We start from the raw sequence: 21,723 nt of genomic DNA on the forward strand, positions 1-21,723 counted from the left end.
ACCCCCCTCTCCACTCACCTCTCCCTTACCCCTTTCTCACCCCCTCTCTCCCCTCCCCTAGCCCTCTCCCTTCCCCCCTCTCCCCCTCACCCCTTGCCTTGCCCTGTCCACTAGCTCTCTCCCCCTTCCTCCCTCCCTCTCTTCGTCCGTCCTTCTCTCTCTCCCCCCTCCTCTCTCCCCCTCTCCCCCTCCCCCTCCCTCAATCTACCTTTCTCACTCTCCCTCCCTCCCTCTCCCTTTCCCTCTCTTCCTCCCTCTCGCTCTCTTTCCCTCCCCTGTATCTCTCTCTCCCTCCCTCCCTCCCTCCCTCCTCCTCCCACTCACTCGCCACCTCTCTCACCCCCCTCTCCACTCTCCTCTCCCCCTTCCCTTTCTCACCTCCTTTCTCCCCTTCCCCTACCCCGCTCCCCTTTCCCCCCTCTCTCCCCCACTTGCCCTCTCCCCTCCCTCTCTCTCACTCCCTCCATCTCTCCCTCCTATCGCATTATTCCTCTCCCCCCTCCCTCTCCCCCTCCCCTCCCCCACTCTTTATATCCCTCTCCCTCGCTACCTCCCCCTCTATATCTTTCCCCGTCCTCCCTCTCCCCCTCCGTATATCCCTTTCCCCCCCTCTCCCCCTCTTCATTTCAACTTCCCTCTCCCCTTCAGCTTCCCTCTCCCCCTCCCATCTCTCCCATCCTCTTCCTCTCACCCTCCCTCTCCCTCTCGCCCTCCCTCTCCCATCCTTTTCTCTCCCTCCCTCTCTCCCTCTTTCTACCTCCCTCCCCAACTCTCTATCTGATTCGCTTCCTCTCCCTCTCACTCTCCCTCTGCCTCTCTCCTCCCTCCCCCTCCCCTCTACCCCCACTCCCTCCCTCTTTATATCCCTTTCCCTCGCTTCCTCTCCCTCTCCCTCTTTATCCCTCTCCCTCTCTCCCACCCCCCCCTCACCCTCTCTCTCTCCCGCTCCCTCCCTCCACTCTCCCCTCTTCCCTCCCCTCCTCCTCTCCCTCCTTTCAACTTCCCTCTCCCCCTCCCATCTCTCCCACCCATTTCCTCTCACCCTCCATCTCCCTCTCGCCCTCCCTCTCCCATCCTTCTCTCTCCCTCCCTCCTTCCCTCCCTCTCTCTTTCTACCTCCCTCCCCAACTCTCTGTCTGATTCTCTTCCCCTCCCTCCAACTCCCTCCCCTCCCCATCTCTCCTCTCCCTCACTCCCCCTCTCCTCCCCTCCCCTCCCCCTCTCCCACTTCTCCCTCCCTCTTTCTATCCCTCTGCCTCGCTTCCTGTCCCTCCCTCCCTCTCCCTCCCCTCCCCTCCCCACCCCTATATATCTCTCTCTCCCTCTCGCTCCCTCCATCCTTTCCCCTCTCCCCATCTCACCCTCCCCTCCCCACTCCCCTCTACGCCACCCTCTCCCTTTTTCCCTCCCTCCCTCTCCCTTTCTCTCTCTCCCTCTCCCTTTCTCTTTCTCCCTCCCTCTCACTCTCTCTCTTTCCCTCCCCCTCCTCTCCCCTGTTTCTCTCTCTCCCTCCCTCCTTTTCCCATTCACTTGCCACCTCTCTCACCCCCCTCCAGTCAGCTCTCCCTTACCCCTTTCTCACCCCCTCTCTCCCGTCCCCTAGCCCTCTCCCTTCCCCCCCTCCCCCTCACCCCTCGCCTTCTCCACTAGCTCTCTCCCCCTTCCTCCCTCTCTTCGTCTGTCCTTTGCCCTCTCCCCCTCTCCCCCTCTCCCCCTCTCTCCCTCTCTCCCTCTCTCCCTCTCCCCCTCTCCCCTCTCCCCTCTCCCCCCTCCCCCTCCCCTCTCCCCCTCTCTCTCCCCTCTCCCCCCGTCTCCCCCTCCCTCCCCCTCCCCCTCCCCCTCCTCCCTCCATCTCTCTTCCTCCCCCTCTCCCTCCTTTCAACTTCTCTCTCCCCCCTCTCCCTCTCTCCCTCCCTCCATCTCCCTCTTTCCCCATCCCCCAGCCTGAGAGAATTGCCCCTTGCAGCAAGAAATTGCCCTTTTTTACCCCGTATTTCTCTATTCATTGAGATACAGTGGGAAGTGGGCCGTTCCGACCCCACTGAGCCGCGCTGCCCTGCAACCCTCTGGATTTAACCCTGGCCCCATCACAGAACCACCCACAACAACCCACCCACCTACCCAGCGGTAGGTCTTTGGCAGTGCGGGAGGGAACCGGAGGGACACCCGCACGTCCACGGGGAGGGGACGGTACATCTCCTTACGGCAGCGGCGGGAATTGAACCCGCCGCCGGCGGCACTGTAATGCGCTGTGCTGACCACTACTCTACCTTGGTGGGAGGATGATTACCTGTCTCTGTTAGAATGTTCCCAGATGAACGGGGGGCGGGGGCGGGCGCGGGGGGGAAGAAAGAGGGAGAGGAAGAAAGAGAGGGAATGAGTGAGAGAGAGGGAGAAAGGGATAGGAATGGGAAGAGAGGGGGAGAGGGAGTGTGGGAGAGAGGGAGAAAGGCAGAGAGAGGGGAGAGGGAAATGGAGAGAGACGGGGAGAGAGGGAGTGAGGGAGAGGCAGGGAAAGAGAGAGAGAGAGAGACTCTGATCTCACATTACAGCACCTATGTTAAAGATGAAAGTGACAGAACAATTTATTTAGTTCTAATGCCCTTATAGTGATTCTTCTCAACTACACACAACTTTCACCCCTCCCTCTTCACACCCACATTACTGACTTCCAGGTAACAAATACACATCAGCCCTGTCTTGTTTTCCATTTAGCTGTGCTTCATGCTTCTTAGGAACCCATTGTTTGGGGTTGCATTTTGAGTCTACTGTACAGTCCGTACTCAGATTGGCGGCTGCAGTCAGTTGCTGAAGTTATTTGCTCTTCATGCGAACTCCACTGATCCACACTGATCGTATGGAGGCCATTGGCCATTGTCGGTGGGAAAAATGTGGGGTATTTTATGAAGAAAGATATGAGGTTTAAGTAACTACTGTTGCCTTTCTGCTTTGAGGCAGTGTTCTTGTGGATGTGTCTGTCTCTCTGTATCTTTTATTTCAGATGAATATGGATTAATCTTTCCAACTGCAAGCAATCCAGTGGTGAGTATGTGCAGTTCCCTTCAACTCCGCGTGTAACCTGCATCCTATTTCTGGTTGTATACGTCCGTTTGTTCATTCGTTACGTGCCCTTCCTGGATGATGTGGGTGATCACGGTCTTTCCGTGGCCATGACTGTCCTTGGCATGTTTCTCTACAGAAGTGGTTTGCCATCACCTTCTGGGCAGCGTCTTAACAAGATGGGTGAAATCCCAGCCATTATCAATACCCTTCAGAGACTGTCAGTGGCCGCATAGCTTGTGATATAGGCCGGCTGCTCATGCCTGTTCCCATGGCTTCACCTGACCCTGACTCGAGTGCGGGAGAGTGGGTGGGGGCACTGCTGAACAGGTGTTACACCTTGCCCAAAGGTGACCTGCAGGCTATCGAAGGGAAGGAACGCCTTCCACCTCCTTTGGTAGAGACGTGTCTCCACCCAAGTGTATACTGAGCTGTCGCAAAACCTGCGGAGATAATTGCCTGGTGTTGATAATCTACAGCCTCGGCGAGGCCACCTTCAGGATAGAGGACAAGCAAGCACTTTGTATCCCATCTGGGAAGCCTCCAGCATTGACCTGGAACTTAGAATATAGAACAGTACGTGAGTTCAAAGAAGAGATAGGCCATCCCTACTTTGTGCAGTTTCTGGTGATCTCTTTCGTATCAGGGTGCGCAGGTGTCCCCAGTCTGGATTAAGTTAACAGGGAGTAATCCTATTCTCAGTGCTCTAACTTTATGGACCCAATTCGTATTCTTAGGCCTAGTTATTAGGCTGAATTTGGGGAGTAAGTGTTGCTTTTAGGCTTAGTTCGTAGGCTTCATTTAGACTGTTAAAGCCCTTTTGGCCCTCAGCGTTGTGCTGATCCAATGAAATGGTCAATTAAGCCAGTCTCCTCTGCCCACCCAATGTCCATATCCCTCTATTTTCCTCGCAGTCAGGGGCCTATCTAAACATCTCCAAAAAAATCCCTAATGTTTCTGCCCCTACCGCCACCCGAGGCAGTGCATTCCAGGGACCCACCACCTTCTGTGTGGGGAAAAATAAACTTGCCCTCACATCCCCTTTGAAGCTACCCACTCTTACTTTAAGTGCATGCCCTTTGGTATTAGACGTTTCAACCCTGGGAAAAAGATACTGTCTGTCTATACTCTCCATGCCTCTCATAATCTTACACATCTCTATCAGATCTCCCCCGCGCCTCTGAAGTTAGTTTTCTCTAACTTCCAGTAATTTTTCCCCTCCCCCTTACCTCTTCTTCAATTCTTCACTCTGGCATCTTTTCTCCACCTCACCTGCCTATCACCTTCCCCTAGTTTCCCTCTTCCTTCTTTTTCTCCCATGGCTGTCTCTCCTCTCCTATCAGTTTCCTTCTTCTTCAGCCCTTTACCTTTCCCATCTATCACCTCCCAGCTCTTTATTTCATCCTCCGTCCCCGACCCCCCAACACACACACAGACCTGGCTTCACCTATCAACTTCCAGCTTGTACTCTTTCCCCTCCACACCTTCTGACCCATCCCCCCACTTTCCTTTCCAGACCTGATGAAGGGGCCTCGGCCCAAAACGTCGACTGTTCAATCCTCTCCACAGATGCTGCCTGACCTGCTGAGCTCCTCCAGGAGTTTGTGTGCGCTGCTCTGGATTTCCAGCATCAGCAGGATCTCTTGTGTTAAAGTTAGTGGGGGACCACAGCACCCGTTACAACAGGAGATTTTGTGTTCATGTGAATAGGGAGCTTAGTGTGTATTCCGTGGCTCACAACTGTTTAGTCTGAACAGATAAACCTGTCCCCATGCTCAATTGGGTGATTCATCGGGGGGAACGATAGGAGCACCTATGTTGGGAAAGAAAGAGTTGCCACTTCCGGCCGAAACCCTTTGTCAGGACTGGAAAGGAAGGGAGAAGAGGCCAGGATAAGAAGGAGGGGGAGGTGGAGGGAAGGAGGACAAGCTGGGACAGATCTTCCCCGGCTGGAGAAGGAAACGGGCAAGAATTTCACAGAATTTGCTCCAGAAGATGAGTTGGAAGGTTGCATCATCCTCATTCGCCAGCGTTCTTGCCTCCTCTCCTGAACCTGTGCTTGGAGATGAATGCCAAGACCCCAGAGTTGGTGCGCAGGAGATTTGTTCAAGGGCTTCAGCTGCAGGGAGAGAGACTGGGGAAGCTGTTGCATTGATGGAGGAGTAAACAAGGTTATTCTATAAATAAAGGACAGATTTTACTGTAAACATCTGAAAACGTTGCCACAGTGCCAGGGAAGGGAGCCATTTCAGCGTGAGGAGTACAAAGTCTGGCCATAATAATCTCTGCGGCATTCACTAAATGCTAGAGGAACTCAGCACGTCAGGCAGCATCTCTGCCGGCCGGTGGTGTGGTGGCATCCGCACCGGACTTCGAGCTGAGTGGCGGTTCGAGTCCGGCTGGCTCCTTGCACGCCTTCCATCCGTGCTGGGTTGAGCGTCAAGCTGGCGACTCGGCCTGGTAAAAAACAGACAGATGTGAAAGAAACGGCAAGGTTACTGCCCAATGTGCCATGAGCCGCGGAGAGGAACAACTAAAACAGTCGACGTTTCGGGCCGAGGGCCTTCATCAGGACTGGAAATGAGATGAGAAGTCAGAGGTGAGGGGAGGAGAAGAAGAAGTAGAAGGTGGCAGGTGATAGGTGATAGAAGGGGTGGGGGTGAAGTAAAGAGCTGGGAGGTCGATTGGTGAAAGAGATAAAGGGCTGGAGAAGGGGGAATCTGATAGGAGAGGACAGAAGGCCATAGAAGAAAGGGAAGTGAGAGGAGTATCTGAGGGAGGTAAGGAGATGAGGTGAGAGAGAGAAATGGGGATGGGAAACGGTGAAGGGGAAGGGTGGTGGGGGGGGTGGGAAATTCGCAGAAGTTCGAGAAATCAATGTTCATTCTATCAGGTTGGAGGCTACCCAGACGGAATATAAGGTGTTGCTCCTCCAACCTGAGTGTGGCCTCATCGTGGCAGTAGAGGAGGCCGTGACTGACATGTCTGAATGGAAATGGGAAATAGAATTGAAATTGGTAGCCACCAGGAGATTCCACTTTTTCAGGCAGACAGAGTGTTTATTGCTCGGCGAAGCGGTCTCCCAGTCCACATTGGGTCTCACCGATATACAGGAGGCCACACCCAGAGCAACAGGTAGTCGACCCCAACAGACTCACAGGTGAAGTGTCGCTTCACCTGGAAGGACTGTTTGGGCCCTGAATGGTAGTGATGGAGAGTGTGGGGGCAAGTGTGGCACTTGTTCTGCTTGCAAGGGTAAGTGCCAGAAGGGAGATCAGTGGGGAGGGACAAATGGACAAGAGAGTCATGTAGGATTCGATCCCTGCTGAAAGTGGAAAGTGGGGAGAAGGGAAAGGTGTGCTTGGTGGTGGGATCCCGTTGGAGATGGCGGAAGTTGCAGAGAATTATGTGCTGGACGCGGAGGCTAGTCGGGTGGTAGGTGAGGACAAGAGGAAATCTCTCCCTGCAGGGGTGGCATGAGGATGGGGTGAGAGCAAATATTCGTGAAATGGAAGAGAGGTGAGGGCAGCTTTGATGTTGGAGGAAGGGAAGCTCCTTTCGTTGAAGAAGGAGGACATCTCCTTCATTCTGGAATGAAAAGCCTCATTCTGAGAGCTGATACGGCAGAGCCAGAGGAACTGAGAGAAGGGGATGTCATTTTTATAAGTGACAGGCTGGGAAGAGGTATAGTTCAGGTAGCTGTGAAAATGAGTAGGTTTATAAAAGATATCAGTAGATAAACTTACTGCAGAGATAGAGACAGAGAGATCAAGGAAGAGAAGGGAAGTGTTGGAAATGGACCAGGTAAATTTGAGGGCAGCGTGGAAGTTGTAGGCAAAGTTGATGAAGTGGACGAGTTCAGCACTGGTGCAGGAAGCAGCACTAATGCAGTTATTGATGTAGTGTAGGAAGAGTTGGGGCATGATACCAGTGTAGGCTTGGAACATAGACTGTTCCACGTAGCCGATGAAAAAGCAGGCATAGCTGGGACCCCCACGAGTGCTCGTGGCTTCACCTTTTAGTTTGAAGGAAGTGGAATGAGCCAGAGGAGAATTTGTTGAGGGTGAGGAACAGTTCCGCCAGAGAGAGGAGAGTGGTGGTGGAGGGGAACAGGTTGGGTCTGGTGTCCAGAAAGAAGCAGAGAGCTTTAAGGCTGATGGGGGCTGGAGGTGAGTAGGGACTGGACTGGAGGTGTGTTGGGACTGGACATCCGTAGTGAAAATGAGACGACCAGGGCTAGGGAACTTGAAGTCATTGAAAAGATCAAGAGCGAGTGATGGGTCTACCTGGACAAGTAGGTTTGTGGATTTTGGGTAGGAGGTAGAAATGGGAGGTGCAGGTTGAGGGAATAATGAGGTTGGTGGTGGTGGGTTGGAGATCCCCAGAGTCAATATGGTTGGTGATGGTGTGGAGGACAATGGCCTGGTGCTCCTCAGTGGGGTCCTGTTCCAGGGGTAAGTAAGAGGAAGTGTCTGAGAGCTGGCGCTGGGGCTCAGCAAGGTAGAGGTCAGTTCGCCAGACTACTACAGCACCTCCCTAATCTGCAGGTTTGATGGTGAGGTTAGGATTAGTGCGGAGGCAGTGCAGAGCGGAGTGTTGAGAAGGAGTGAGGTTGGAAATGAGAGGAATGTTGAAGTCGAGACGGTTGGTGTCCCATTGGCAGTTGGCAATGAAAAGGTCCAGAGCAGGCAGAAGACCAGGGTGGGGTGTCCAGGAAGAGGAGTAGGGTTAAAGATGGGAGAAGGGGTCACTGGTGTGGGGTGGGGCATCCTTGCCTAAGAAATAGGCTCAGAGACGGAGATGGTGGAGGAAGAGCTCGGCATCATGGTGGGCACGGAACTCACTGAGGTGTGTGTGCGGGGAGATAAAAGTGAGACCCTTACCGAGGACAGAACGGTCTGCCTCAGAGAGGGAGGTTGGAAGGAATTGTGAAGACCTGGCATGGATGAGAGCTGGGATTGGAGTGGGGGAGGGGGTTGGTAGTGTGTGAGGAGGGGGAGGATTGAGGTGTTCAGGGAAGGTGATAGATGGGTGAATAGAAGAGAACTCGTAGGGGGGGAGCCAAGATGGAATATATTGTGTGTGCTGCTCTGAATTTATAGTATCTGTTGAACCTCTTGTGTTTAATCTCTGGTGTGTTTCTGGTTTTTAATTGTGAGGAGAGTTAATTTGCTCCAAAAACAATAATTCGACCTCAGGGATAGAAGAGCTTCAGGAGTCTATTCAGCAGTGGCGGGAATTGAACCCGGGTTGCCAGTACAGTAAAGCGTTGTGTGGACCGCTACGCTACCGGGCCGCCCCGCGGTTCACTTGGAATCCAGCACTGTGTATGGAGTATATGATTGACAGGATTGTGTTAAAAACAAATCCAGTGCACTCCTTGGCTGGCGGGGTGGAGACACGTCTCTACCAAAGGAGGTGTGAAGCGCTCTTTCCCTCCGCCAGCCTGCAGGTCACCCTTGGGCAAGGTGTAGTACCTGCCACCTGCCTAGCCCCCCAATCTGGGTTATGTGAAGCTAAGGGAGCAGGTGGTGGATGGTTGTATGAGCAGCCGGTGCAGATCACAAGTCCAGGTTATGCCACCACTGATGCCAGGCAGACAATCTCTGAAGAGTATTGAAAATGGCTGGGGGTCACACATCTTGTAAAGGCACTGGCCAGAAGGCGGCAGTGACAAACCACTTCTGTAGAAAATTTTGCCAAGAACAATCATGGTCATGGAAAGACCCTGATTGCCCACATCACACGACACGGTGCATAATGGTGACGTCATATGACACGGCACATAATGATGAAGCAGCTTAATTTCCAACTGACAAATGCTGGAAATCCAGAGTAACACAAGCAAAATGGAGCAACTCAGGAGATTAGAGAGCTGGATAAAGAGCCAACATTACGGGCTGACCTCCAAGAGGTCCACAGCCTTGTTGTGGTTTGAAGGCTTGCATGCCTCAATGACCCAGAGAGCTATGCTGGCTGGGGTCGGGGCTTTGTGCTTTGACTCTTGGTAGGATCGCCCATGCCGAACAGGTCAAAGGGTAGAGGTCAAACTAAGAGTGGTCCAGCAGTCCTCCGGATTTGGGGCTTCAGCTCAGAATTGTTACAGAAACAGTAGTGAAGATTCCTTCTACGTCTGAGTGCTGACGATACTCCTGAGTCTCCAGCCGGGGCTTGCATGGCTGACAGTAGTGAAAACGGAGAGAAGCCACGACGTGATGAAGGGAGTCCTGAAGATCGTCAGAGACAGAGGACCTTCATTGCAGAAAGTAAAGTCAGTTTCAGTCCGAGACCCTTCATTAGGACTCACTAATACTTTGTGATTTGTGAAACCGACCATTGTGTGTGGGACATTCTGACTCTGCCCAGCTGAAACTACACAGGGGGAAGGCATCAGATCGGTATCGGCACCTTGTGAAAGATATATCCCTGCCTGTTAAGGCCCAGTTCAGGACAGATCTGTTTCATCACTTAAATCTCTGTTCAGTTGAGTATTCAGGGTGCCATGCGTCAACCCTGTAACAGAAAGGGTTCTGCTAGTTGGGACGTGCTACCATTGTAATTATGCGATTCTGTCAATCTGCCTGACTCTATTCAAAATGTTCACATTAAGTAGGTGATTAGTTAATCAATCATGGTGTCAACAAAGTCAAAGTAAAATTTATTATCAAAGTAGGTTTGCGTTTCCATCTCCAACCCTGAGATTCATTTTCAATAAATCTATGGAATAAAAACCTTAACAGAATCAATGAAAGACCGCGATAACTTGGGGGTCAGCCAGAGTGCAAAAGGCAACAGCTGTGTAAATCCAGAAAGAAAGAAACAATAAGCAATAAATAAGCAATAAATATCGAGAACATGAGATGAAGAGTCCTTGGAAGTGAGTCCGCAAGTTGTGGGAACATTTCAGTGATGGAGCAAGTGAAGTTGAGTGAAGGTAACCCCTTTGGTTCAAGAGCCTGTATCACCTTCCTGATGGTTGAGGGGTAATAACTGTTCCTGAACCTGGTGATGTGGGTCCTGAGGCTTCTGTACCTCCTTCCTGATGGTTGAGGGGTAATAACTGTTCCTGAACCTGGTGATGTGGGTCCTGAGGCTTCTGTACCTCCTTCCTGATGGTTGAGGGGTAATAACTGTTCCTGAACCTGGTGGTGTGAGTCCTGAGGCTCCTGTACCTCCTTCCTGATGGTTGAGGGGTAATAACTGTTCCTGAACCTGGTGATGTGGGTCCTGAGGCTTCTGTACCTCCTTCCTGATGGTTGAGGGGTAATAACTGTTCCTGAACCTGGTGGTGTGAGTCATGAGGCTCCTGTACCTCCTTCCTGATGGTTGAGGGGTAATAACTGTTCCTGAACCTGGTGATGTGGGTCCTGAGGCTTCTGTACCTCCTTCCTGTTGGCAGCAATGAGGGAGGGAGTTGGATGATGGATGCTAATTTCCTGTGACAATGTTTCATGTAGATGTGCTTTACCTGTGATGGAGTGGGCAGCATCCACTACTTCTTGTAGGATTTTCCGTTCAAGGGCATTGGTGTTTCCCTACCAGGCTGTGCTGCAGCCTGTCAATATACTCTCCACCACACATCTATAGAAGTTTGTCAAAGTTTTAGAGGTCACGCTGAATCTCCACAGGCTCTCAAGGAAGTAGAGGCGCTGCCGTGCTTTCTACAATGGAATTTACAATAAAAACTCCACGTAAACACAGATTGCCAAACAACCAATGTGCAGAAGAATGCAAGTTGTGTATTAAAGAAAAGCAGGGAACTTGAGTTGTAAACTGTTCTTGAAATGTGAGTTTGCAGTTTGCAGGAAATCTGAAAAATAGTGTCTGGAGAGTAAGAATCTCTCGGATTCACCTGCACCCTACATGAGGACTGAAAAGGGTTTTCGGCTTGAAACATCGACTGTGTATTCAATACCTTAGATGCTGCCTGACCTGCTGTGTTCCTCCGACAGTTTGCATGTGTTGTCTGGGTTTCCAGCTTCTGCAGAGCCTCTCGTGTTTATGAAGACCCTCCTCATTCCTGCATTTGTTGCTTCGGTGTTTCTCCATTCTCCAGTCCCCCACCTTCCTTCCTTCCTCCTGCGACGGCGGCAATCTATTGGTCTCCAGTCTACAATCACATACTGAACTGGCATTATTTCTTTCGCAGTTTGCCGTGCAGCCGCACTCTTTGGGTTGAAAGAGGTCGGCGAAGATGAGCAATGGACATTGCTGTGGTCGGACAATTTCGTGTCACGGGATAAAGCCATGTCACTAAAGCAGTACCAGGTAATTGACCCACGGAAGAGCCAATGAGAAGCTCCCATTCCGCCCCCGCCCCCAGAAACTGCACCATTGTGAAACTCCACTCAGCTTTTAAATTTCATGATGTTGATGCTGTAGTTACAAGGCATTCCTTCCCTCCACTAGCCTGCATGTCAGCCTTGGGCAAGGTGTAGCACCTGGTTAGACCCCCCCCCCACCACTGATCAGGGTCACGTGAAGCCATGGGGGCAGCTGGTGGATGGTCGTATGAGCAGCCAGTGCAGATCAAAAGTCCTGGTGATATAACCACTGACGCCAGGCAAACAATCTCCGAAGAGTATTGACAATTGTTTGGTGGGCGGGGGGGTGGGGATTAACCATAGAACATAGAATAGTACAGCACAGTACAGGCCCTTCGGCCCACAATGTTGTGCCAACCCTTAAACCCTTCCTCCCATATAACCCCACCACCTTAAATTCCTCCATCTCCCTGTCTAGCAGTCTCTTAAATTCCACCAGTGTATCTGCCTCCACTACTGACTCAAGCAGTGCATTCCACGCACCAACCACTCTCTGAATAAAAAACCTTTCTGTAATATCCCCCTTGAACTTCCCACCCCTTACCTTAAAACCATGTCCTCTTGTACTGAGCAGTGGTGCCCTGGGGAAGAGACGCTGGCTGTCCACTCTATCTATTCGTCTTAATATCTTGTATACCTCTATCATGTCTCCTGTCATCCTCCGTCTCTCCAAAGAGTAAAGCCCTATTTCCCTTAATCTCTGATCATAATCCATACTCTCTAAACCAGGCCCCATCCTGTTAAATCTCCTCTGTACCCTTTCCAATGCTTCCACATCCTTCCTAAAGTGAGACGACCAGAACTGGACACAGTACTCCAAGTGTGGCCTGAGCAGGGTTTTATAGAGCTGCATCATTACCTCGCAACTCTTAAACTCTGTCCCTCGACTTATGAAAGCTAACACCCCATAAGCTTTCTTAACTACCCTATCTACCTGTGAGGCAACTCATATTGTCCCCACCTTCATCAAGTTCCCTCTCATTGGTAAATGCCGAAGAGAAGTATTCATTGAGGACCTCGCTCACTTCCACAACCTCCAGGCACATCTTCCCACCTTTATCTCTAATAGGTCCTACCTTCATTCCTTTCATCATTTTGTTCTTCACATTATTGAAGAATGCCTGGGTTTTCCTTTACCCTACTCGCCAAAGCCTTCTCATGCTCCCTTCTTGCTCTCCTCAGCCCCTTCTTAAGCTCCTTTCTTGCTACCCTATATTCCTCAATAGATCCATCTGATCCTTGCTTCCTAGACCATGTATGCCGCCTTCTTCCACCTGACTAGATTTTCCACCTCACTTGTCACCCATGGTTCCTTCAGCCGATCATTCTTTATCTTCCTCACCGGGACAAATTTATCCCTAACATCCAGCAAGAGATCCCTAAACATCGACCACATGTCCTAATACATTTCTCTGCAAAATCATCATCCCAATTCACACCCGCAAGTTCTAGCCTTATAGCCTCATAATTTGCCCTTCCCTAATTAAAATTTTTCCTGTCCTCTCTGATTCTATCCTTTTCCATGATAATGTCAAAGGCCAGGGAGCGGTGGTCACTGTCCTCCAGATGCTCACCCACTGAGAGATCTGTGACCTGACCTGGTTCGTTACCGAATACTAGATCTAGTATGGCATTCCCCCTAGTCAGCCTGTCAACATATTGTGACGGGAATCCATGCTGGACATACTTAACAAACTCTGCCCCGTCTAAACCATTGGAACTAATCAGGTGCCAATCAATATTAGGGAAGTTAAAGTCACCCATGACAACAACCCTGTTATTTTTGCACATTTCCAAAATCTGCCTCCCAATCTGCTTCTCGGTATTTCTGCTGATACCAGGGTACCTATAGAATACTCTCAATAGAGTAACTACTCCCTTCCTGTTCCTGACTTCTACCCATACTGACTCAAAAGAGGATCCGGCTACATTACACACCCTTTCTGTAGCTGTAATAGTATCCCTGACCAGTAATGCCACCCCTCCTCCTCTTTTCCCCCTCTCTATCCCTTTTAAAGCACTGAAATCCAGGAATATTGAGAATCCATCCCTACCATCTTGTAAAGACAATACCCAGAAGAAGGCGATGGCAGACCACTTCTGTAGATAACATTTGCTGAGAACATTCACGGTCAGCAGACCGTGATTGCCCACGTCATATGACATAGTGGTTATGATGTGCACACAGTACTGTATTTGTCATCGTGGAGCAGAAAGCGAGTTTGTAACTCCGGCGGGAACAAAGGATTTTGGGAATGGCGAGGGTGGAGCACCCCAGGAGGGGTGTGGGACAGGTGGCAGAGAAGGAGTGCCAGGGGTGGGGGGGTGCAGACACACCCAGCCCTGAGACACCAGGCAAGGTCATTTAATTCCAAAAATTGGTTTATTAATCATTACAGAATGTCTCTCTGGTGCCTCCCCCTCCCTTTCCCTTTTCCCAACCATGATTCATTCCCCTCTCCCTGCCCCACTTCCCACTCAGTCCGCAATAGACACCCGTATCAAAATCAGATTTATCATCGCTCACACATGTCATGAAATTAGACTTCTTTTGTGGCAGCAGTACATAAAATCACTACAGTACTGTGCACCTTTGATCTTCAGATGTGTTCCTAAGACTTTTGCACAGTACTCTACCTCATTATGATCTTGCATTTTGTCATTTACCTGTGCTGCATTTTCTGGGCAGCTTTTACACTTTATTCTGTACTTTGATTATTTTACCCTGTTCTGCCTCATTGTACTGATCTGTGTGAACAGTAGGCAAGACAAGCTTTTCACTGATTCTTGGTATGTGCATGAAAACTGCAGGAGGTCAGCAGTTTCTGACATACTCAAACTGCCCCGTCTGTCACCGGCAATCATTCCACGGTCAAAGTCACTTAGATCACAAATTCTTCCCCCTCTATTCTGATGTTTGGTCTGAACAATGACTGAACTTCTTGACCATGTCTGCATGTTTTTATGCATTGAGTTTCTGCCATATGGTTGGCTGATGAGATATTTTATATTAAGGAGCAGGAGCACCTAGTAAAATGGTCACTGAACATATGCCACGTCATACTGGTATACCGTTTGCATGGATTGATACTTCTTTTCCTCACACAGAAAATGAATTACTTTCTTGGGATGAACGGAATCTGTATGAAGGATTTGCTGGTCATGAACTTAAATCGCATGCTAAGGCAATACCCAGAAGATTACAACATCTTCCCAAAAAGCTGGCGTTTACCATCTGAGTAAGTTTAAAGACCACCTCGAAATGGAGTGGGGCTCTGTTCATGCGTGTGTGTGTTTCAAACTTTCAAAGTACATTTATTATCAAAGAATATGTAAATTATGCAACCCTGAGATCTCCTTGCTTGTCAGCAGTTGCAAAGGAAGAAATCCAAAAGAACCCAATTAAAACTAAAGGCCAACACCTGATGCGCGGAGAAAGGGAAAAAGCACAAATCATGCAAACAGTAGAAGCAGCGACAACGTTGTGAACCAAAATCTGTATGGTCTCTCTGAACCATAAAGTGTGTGTGTGTGTGTGTGTGTGTATAAGTTATGAAAAGATTAAAGATTAGCCTTACTTGTCACATGTACAGTACATCGAAACATGCAGTGATATGTGGTCTCAGGCACAGAGCCGAGAGTGCATCGAACCGGCAGAGCCCGGGTCACAAGAGCGAGGAACGACCTGAGATTTGGACGATTTAAGTGCCGGGCCAGATTGAAAAGGTCAGGAGGTGATGAATGGGCTGGTATTCAGCTCACTGCTTGGCAAGGTTTATTGAGCAGTGCGCTGAACTGAGGCCGTGGCCTGCAACGAACAGGCTCCTGGACTGGCTGCAGTGACGACTGGCTTCATGTCAGTGCATTCACTTCTGTCAGCTTCAGTTCTGAAAGTTATTTGCTTACTTTTATTGTTGGCACGATTTAATTTTGTTTCTGCCCATTGGGTGTCTGGCAGTCTTCACTTTTTTAATGGGTTCTTTTATGTTTCATTGTTCTGTGGCTGCCTGTAAGGAGACGATTCTCAGGATTGGATGTCGTATACCTACTTTGATAATAAATGTACTTTGAACTGCGTCAATGACACTTAGCACCACTTTCCCATCTCTATTACATCAAAGATTAAAGTTCAAAGTAAATTTATTATCAAGGTACATATATGATATGACCTTGAAATTTGTTTTCTTGCAAGTAGGATAGAATTTGTGAAAGACTATAAATAACAAAGACTGACAAACAACCAATGCGCAAAAGAAGACGGATTGTGCCAAGTTGCAGAGTTCTTGAAAAAGAGTCCATAGAGTTGTAGAATGAGTTGAGGGTGGAGGTGAGTGAAGGTATCCATGCTGATGGTTTAGGGGTAATTACTGTTCCTGAACCTGATGGTGTGGGACCCCAGTCTGCTTGGACCTCTTTGTCCAATGAGCTAAGAGCATGGGTGTGGATGTTGGATGCTGTTTTCTTGTGGCAGTTAAGTGTACTCAATGGTGGGGAGGATTTTGCCTGGCATGGACTCTCTATAAACTCTTCCATTAATGCACTTTGGTCTGAAGATGAGATACGTTTAAAAAAAAACCTCAACATATTTCATCTTAGCAATCTTTGTTGAACATACACTCAAGTTGCAAGGGTCCATTAAGTTAACACCTAATGGAAAGAGATATTAAATGACCATTACCAGTCTCTCCTTCCATGTCCCCACCATCGCCCCCTCCCACTCTCCCTGTCACTTCCTCTGTTGCTTCCTCTTCCCACTCATCCCCACTCCCCTCTTCCAATACTCCTCCCACTCCCCTGCCACTCTGCTCTTGCACTCCCCTGCTCCCAATCCCCCATGCATGCCCTCCAACACACACCTCCCAATCCCCTCTTTCACTCCCCCCAACACCCCTCCCACTCCCCTCTCTGAGTCCTCTCTCCCACTCCTCCCTCCACTGCCGCCTCCCCTCCCCTCTCACATCTGTATCATACAGCTCTCCAGTGATGTGGATGCAGCGTATAAGATATAGCTGACCAATCTCCCATCATTGCCCAAAGGCAAAAGTACCCACATGATCCACCTCCAAGTTTGCGGATGACACGAAGCTGGGCGGCAGTGTTAGCTGTGAGGAGGATGCTAAGAGGATGAAGGGTGACTTGGATAGGTTAGGTGAGTGGACAAATTCATGGCAGATGCAATTTAATGTGGATAAATGTGAAGTTATCCACTTTGATGGTTAAAAACAGAAAACAGATTATTATCTGAATGGTGGCCGATTAGGAAAAGGGGAGGTGCAACGAGACCTGGGTGTCATTATACACCAGTCATTGAAAGTGGGCATGCAGGTACAGCAGGCGGTGAAAAAGGCGAATGGTATGCTGGCATTTATAGCAAGAGGATTCGAATACCGGAGCAGGGAGGTACTACTGCAGTTGTACAAGGCCTTGGTGAGACCACACCTGGAGTATTGTGTGCAGTTTTGGTCCCCTAATCTGAGGAAAGACATCCTTGCTATAGAAGGAGTACAAAGAAGGTTCACCAGATTGATTCCTGGGATGGCAGGACTTTCATATGAAGAAAGACTGGATGAACTACGCTTATACTCGTTGGAATTTAGAAGATTGAGGGGGGATCTGATTGAAACGTATAAAATCCTAAAGGGATTGGACAGGCTAGATGCAGGAAGATTGTTCCCAATGTTGGGGAAGTCCAGAACGAGGGGTCACAGTTTGAGGATAAAGGGGAAGCCTTTTAGGACCGAGATTAGGAAAAACTTCTTCACACAGAGAGTGGTGAATCTGTGGAACTCTCTGCTACAGGAAACAGTTGAGGCCAGTTCATTGGCTATATTTAAGAGGGAGTTAGATATGGCCCTTGTGGCTAAAGGGATCAGGGGGTATGGAGAGAAGGCTGGTACAGGGTTCTGAGGTGGATGATCAGCCATGATCATACTGAATGGTGGTGCAGGCTCGACGGGCCGAATGGCCTACTGCTGCACCTATTTTCTATGTTTCTGTGTTTTCTATGATTGTTATAATGACTGCATCTCTCACCTGCTTAAAAAAATTATGGTGTCAAAGGCAAGTTCTCATTCAATAGTCAACAAATTAGGAAAAGAGGTGGCAAGGTGGGACTTGTGAGGCAAAGAGATGATGTGGTGGGACTTGTTAGGCAAAGGGATGGCGTGGTGGGACATTAGGCAAAGGGATGGTGTGGTGGGACTTGTTAGGCAAAGGGATGGCGCGGTGGGACTTGTTGGGCAAAGAGATGGCCCGGTGGGACTTGTGGCCTCCAGTTAAATTGACAGCAACAAAAGAGAGTTAATTTAAAATAAGTCTCTGCAATCAGCAGCAAATATAATTCAGCCATGTCTCCTGACTAAAAGCAGTGAGTGAAGGAGAGCTGAACAAGGTACGGAGGGAATGGATCTTTGATGTAGAAAGGAAAGCTAAGGGTCCAAGTTCATAACTCCCTGCAAATGGCCATGCAGATAGGTAGGGTGGTCAAGAGGGTGTACAGAAGTCTTTGCCTTCTTGGTTGTACACTCAGTACCCGAGTAAAGACAACATTTCACAGCTGTATAAAGCTTCAGTCAGCCTCCATTTGGAGTATTGTTGCAGTCTGGTCACCCTATTGCAGGAAGGATACGGAGGCTAAGACTGCAGGACCATAAGACACAGGTGCAGAATTAGGCCATTTGGCTCATCGAGTTACACAGGTGTGGGGACACTTGGTTGGATTTTGAGGACGGGTAACTAGACCATAGACAGGGACTTGGCCTCCACAGCTGTCTGTGGCAACAAACTCCGCTGATTCACCACTCTAGCGGTAGCTCGGGAGTTACCAACCTGTTTTATGCCATTGAACCCTACCGTTAACCAAGGGATCCGTCGACCACAGAATGGGAATCTCTACAAGACTAGCTGAGAAATTCTTTCTCGTATCCGTTGAAAATGGACGTCTCTCTATTTTGAGGCTGTGCCCTTTGGTCTGAGACTCACTTGAGAGAGGATGCAGAAAAGGTTGGCCAGGATGCTGCCTGACTGAGAGAGTATAAATCTCCTTTGTCTCTACATTGAGGTTGGACAAGATTGGGATTTTTTTCTTGGGAGTGCAGGAAGCCGATGGAAGTTTATAAACATTGGACAAGATTAGATTAAGAGATTAGATTATGAGGACACTGAGTCCATGTTTATTGTCATTTAGAAATGCATGCATTAAGAAATGATTCAATGTGCCTCCAGCATAATATCACAGAAACACAGGACAGACCAAGACTAAAAGGGACACAAACCACATAATTATAACACATAGCTACAATAGTGCAAAGGAATACCGTAATTTGATAAAGAGCAGACCATGGGCATGGTTTAAAAAAAAGTCTCAAAGTCCCAATAGCCCCAACATCTCACGCAGACAGTAGAAGGGAGAGACTCTCCCTACCATGAGCCTCCAGTGTTGCAAACTTGCCGATGCAGCATCCTGGAAGCACCCGACCACAGCCGACTCTGAGTCCGTCCGAAAACTTTGAGCCTCTGACCAGCCCTCCGACACCGAGCACCATCTCTGCTGAGTGCTTCGACCCCGCCCCGGCCGCCAAGCAACGAGCAATGCCGAGGATTTGGGGCCTACCCCTCCGGAGATTTCAGATCACACAGTAGCAGAGGCAGCGAAACGGGCATTTCAGAAGTTTCACCAGATGTTCCTCCGTGCTCTCACGTCTGCCTCCATCAAATCAGAATTGTGCACGGCGCCCCACTTGACAGATAACAGATATTCATCACCGGAGTGGCCGCAGCGCGCTGTGTCGTGCCATCATCTTCTCCTCTGCAATTGGGTTATTTTATCTGGAGGATGAGGAAAGTTTATAAAGGTTGGACAAGTTTGGGTTATAGACAATGGACAATAGGTGCAGGAGTAGGCTATTCGGCCCTTCGAGCCAGCACCGCCATTCACTGTGATCATGGCTGATCATCCACAATCAGTACCCCGTTCCTGCCTTCTCCCCATATCCCTTGACTCCGCTATCATTAAGAGCTCTATCTAACTCTTTCTTGAAAGCATCCAGAGAATTGGCCTCCACTGCCTTCTGAGGCAGAGCAGTCCACAGATCCACAACTCTCTGGGTGAAAAAGTTTTTCGTCAACTCCGTTCTAAATGGCCTACCCCTTATTCTCAAATTGTGGCCCCTGATTCTGAACTGCCCCAACATCGGAAACATGTTTCCTGCCTCTAGCGTGTCCAATCCCTTAATAATCTGAAATGTTTCAATCAGATCCCCTGTCCTTCTAAATTCCAGTGTATACAAGCCCAGTCGCTCCAATCTTTCAACATATCACAGTCCCAGCATCCCAGGAATTAACCTCGTGAACCTCCGCTGCATTCCCTCAATAGCAAGGATGTACTTCCTCAAATTTGGAGACCAAAACTGTCCACAGTACTCCAGGTGTGGTCTCACCAGGGCCCTGTACAACTGCAGAAGGACTTCTTTGCTCCTATACTCAACTCCCCTTGTTATGAAGGCCAACATGCCATTAGCTTTCTTCACTGCATGCTTACTTTCAGTGACTAATGAACAAGGACACCTAGATCTTGTTATACTTCCCCTTTTCCTAACTTGACACCATTCAAATAGAAATCTGCCTTCCTGTTCTTGCCACCAAAGTGGATAACCTCACATTTATCCACATTAAACTGCATCTGCCTGCTCAACCAACCTGTCCATCCTGCATTATCTCAACATCCTACACACATTTCACACTGCCACCCAGCTTCGTGTCATCTGCAAATTTGCTAACATTACTTTTAATCCCTTCATCTAAATCATTAATGTATATTGTAAATAGCTGCGATCCCAGCACCGAGCCTTGCAGTACTCCACTAGTCACCGCCTGCCATTCTGAAAGGGACCCATTAATCCCTACTCTTTGTTTCCTGTCTGCCAGCCAATCTTCTATCCCTGTCAGTTCCCTACCCCCAATACCAGGTGCTCTAATTTTGCCCACTAATCTCCTATGTGGGACCTTATCAAAGGCTTTCTGTAAGTACAGGTACACTACATCCACTGGCTCTCCCTTGTCCATTTTCATAGTTACATCCTCAAAAAATTCCAGAAGAATAGTCAAGCATGATTTCCCCTTCATAAATCCATGCTGTCTTGGACTGATCCTGTTTCTGCTATCCAAATGTGCCACTATTTCATCCGTTATAATTGACTCCAGCATCTTCCCCAGCACTGATGTCAGGCTAACTGGTCTATAATTCCCTGTTTTCTCTCTCCCTCCTTTCTTAAAAAGTGGGATAACATTAGCTACCCTCCAGTCCTCAGGAACTGATCCTGAATCTATAGAACATTGGAAAATAATTACCAATGCGTCCACGATTTCTAGAGGGTTGTTTTGTCTGGGGTGCAGGATAGAAACATAAGGTTTCGGGGCTAAGGACTGGAGGCCTGTCTGAATGTATGAGTGGATGGGTGAGTGGCAGAGTGAGAAAGGAGCTTTACAGAGTCATAGAAAAGTACAGCACAGAAACAGGCTCTTTGGCCCATCTAGTCCATGCTGAACCATTTAAACAGCCTAGTCCCATTGGCTGCACCGGGACAACAGCTCTTCATACTTCCTACCATCTATGTACCTATCCAAACTTCTCTTAAACATTGAAATCGAGCTTGCAGGCACCACTTGCGCTGGCAGCTCGTTCCACACTCTCACCACCCTCTGGGTGAAGAAGCTTCCCTTCAGGTTCCTGTTAAACTTTTCAGCTTTCACCTTTAACCTGTGACCTCTGGTTGCACTCCCTCCTAACCTCAGTAGAAAAAGCCTGCTTGCTTTTACCCTATCTCTACCCCTCATAATTTTGTGTACCTCTCATTCTTCCGCATTCCAAGGAATAAATTCCTGACCTACTGAGCCGTTCCTTGTAACTCCTCCAATCTATCTCCCAGACCCGGCAGCATCCTTGTAAATTTTCTCCGTATTGTTTCAACCGTACTTACGACTTTCCTGTACGTTTGTAGGTGACCGAAACTGCACAGAATACTCCAAATTTGCCATGTTTTGTTGCTTGTGTTGCTCTGCTGAACATCGTGGGCATGCTACGTTGTCACCGGAATGTGCTGCCCCCCAGCACACTTTGGTTGTGTTGTCTGTTAACACAAGTGGCATGTTTCACTGTCTGTTTCAGTGCACCTCCGATAAGTAAATGAACCTGATCTGATCTGAATTGTGGTCTGTAAAAAAATAAGGTTGTATAATCAACGCATAGAGTTGGCATGATGTTTATCATTGTTTTATGCCCCAAAGCTGGTTTGTTTAAAGATGATCTTAAAGGAGAGTTTAACCTGTCAAATCTCACCCA

At 49.0% G+C, this 21,723-nt stretch overlaps 1 protein-coding gene across 1 annotated transcript in view; it reads left to right on the forward strand.

The window, feature by feature from the left end:
- Positions 1-11,214: 11,214 nt before the first annotated feature.
- Positions 11,215-21,723, forward strand: part of LOC140203954 (tubulin polyglutamylase ttll6-like) — a 66,444-nt gene continuing 55,935 nt past the window's right edge. The window contains exons 1-2 of the mRNA XM_072270149.1: positions 11,215-11,328; positions 14,493-14,623. Coding sequence (XP_072126250.1) covers positions 11,308-11,328; positions 14,493-14,623 — 152 coding nt within the window. The 5' untranslated portion in view covers positions 11,215-11,307. The remainder of the gene's footprint in view (positions 11,329-14,492; positions 14,624-21,723) is intronic.

This window comes from Mobula birostris, chromosome 10, assembly GCF_030028105.1.
Source record: "Mobula birostris isolate sMobBir1 chromosome 10, sMobBir1.hap1, whole genome shotgun sequence".
NCBI lineage: Eukaryota > Metazoa > Chordata > Chondrichthyes > Myliobatiformes > Myliobatidae > Mobula > Mobula birostris.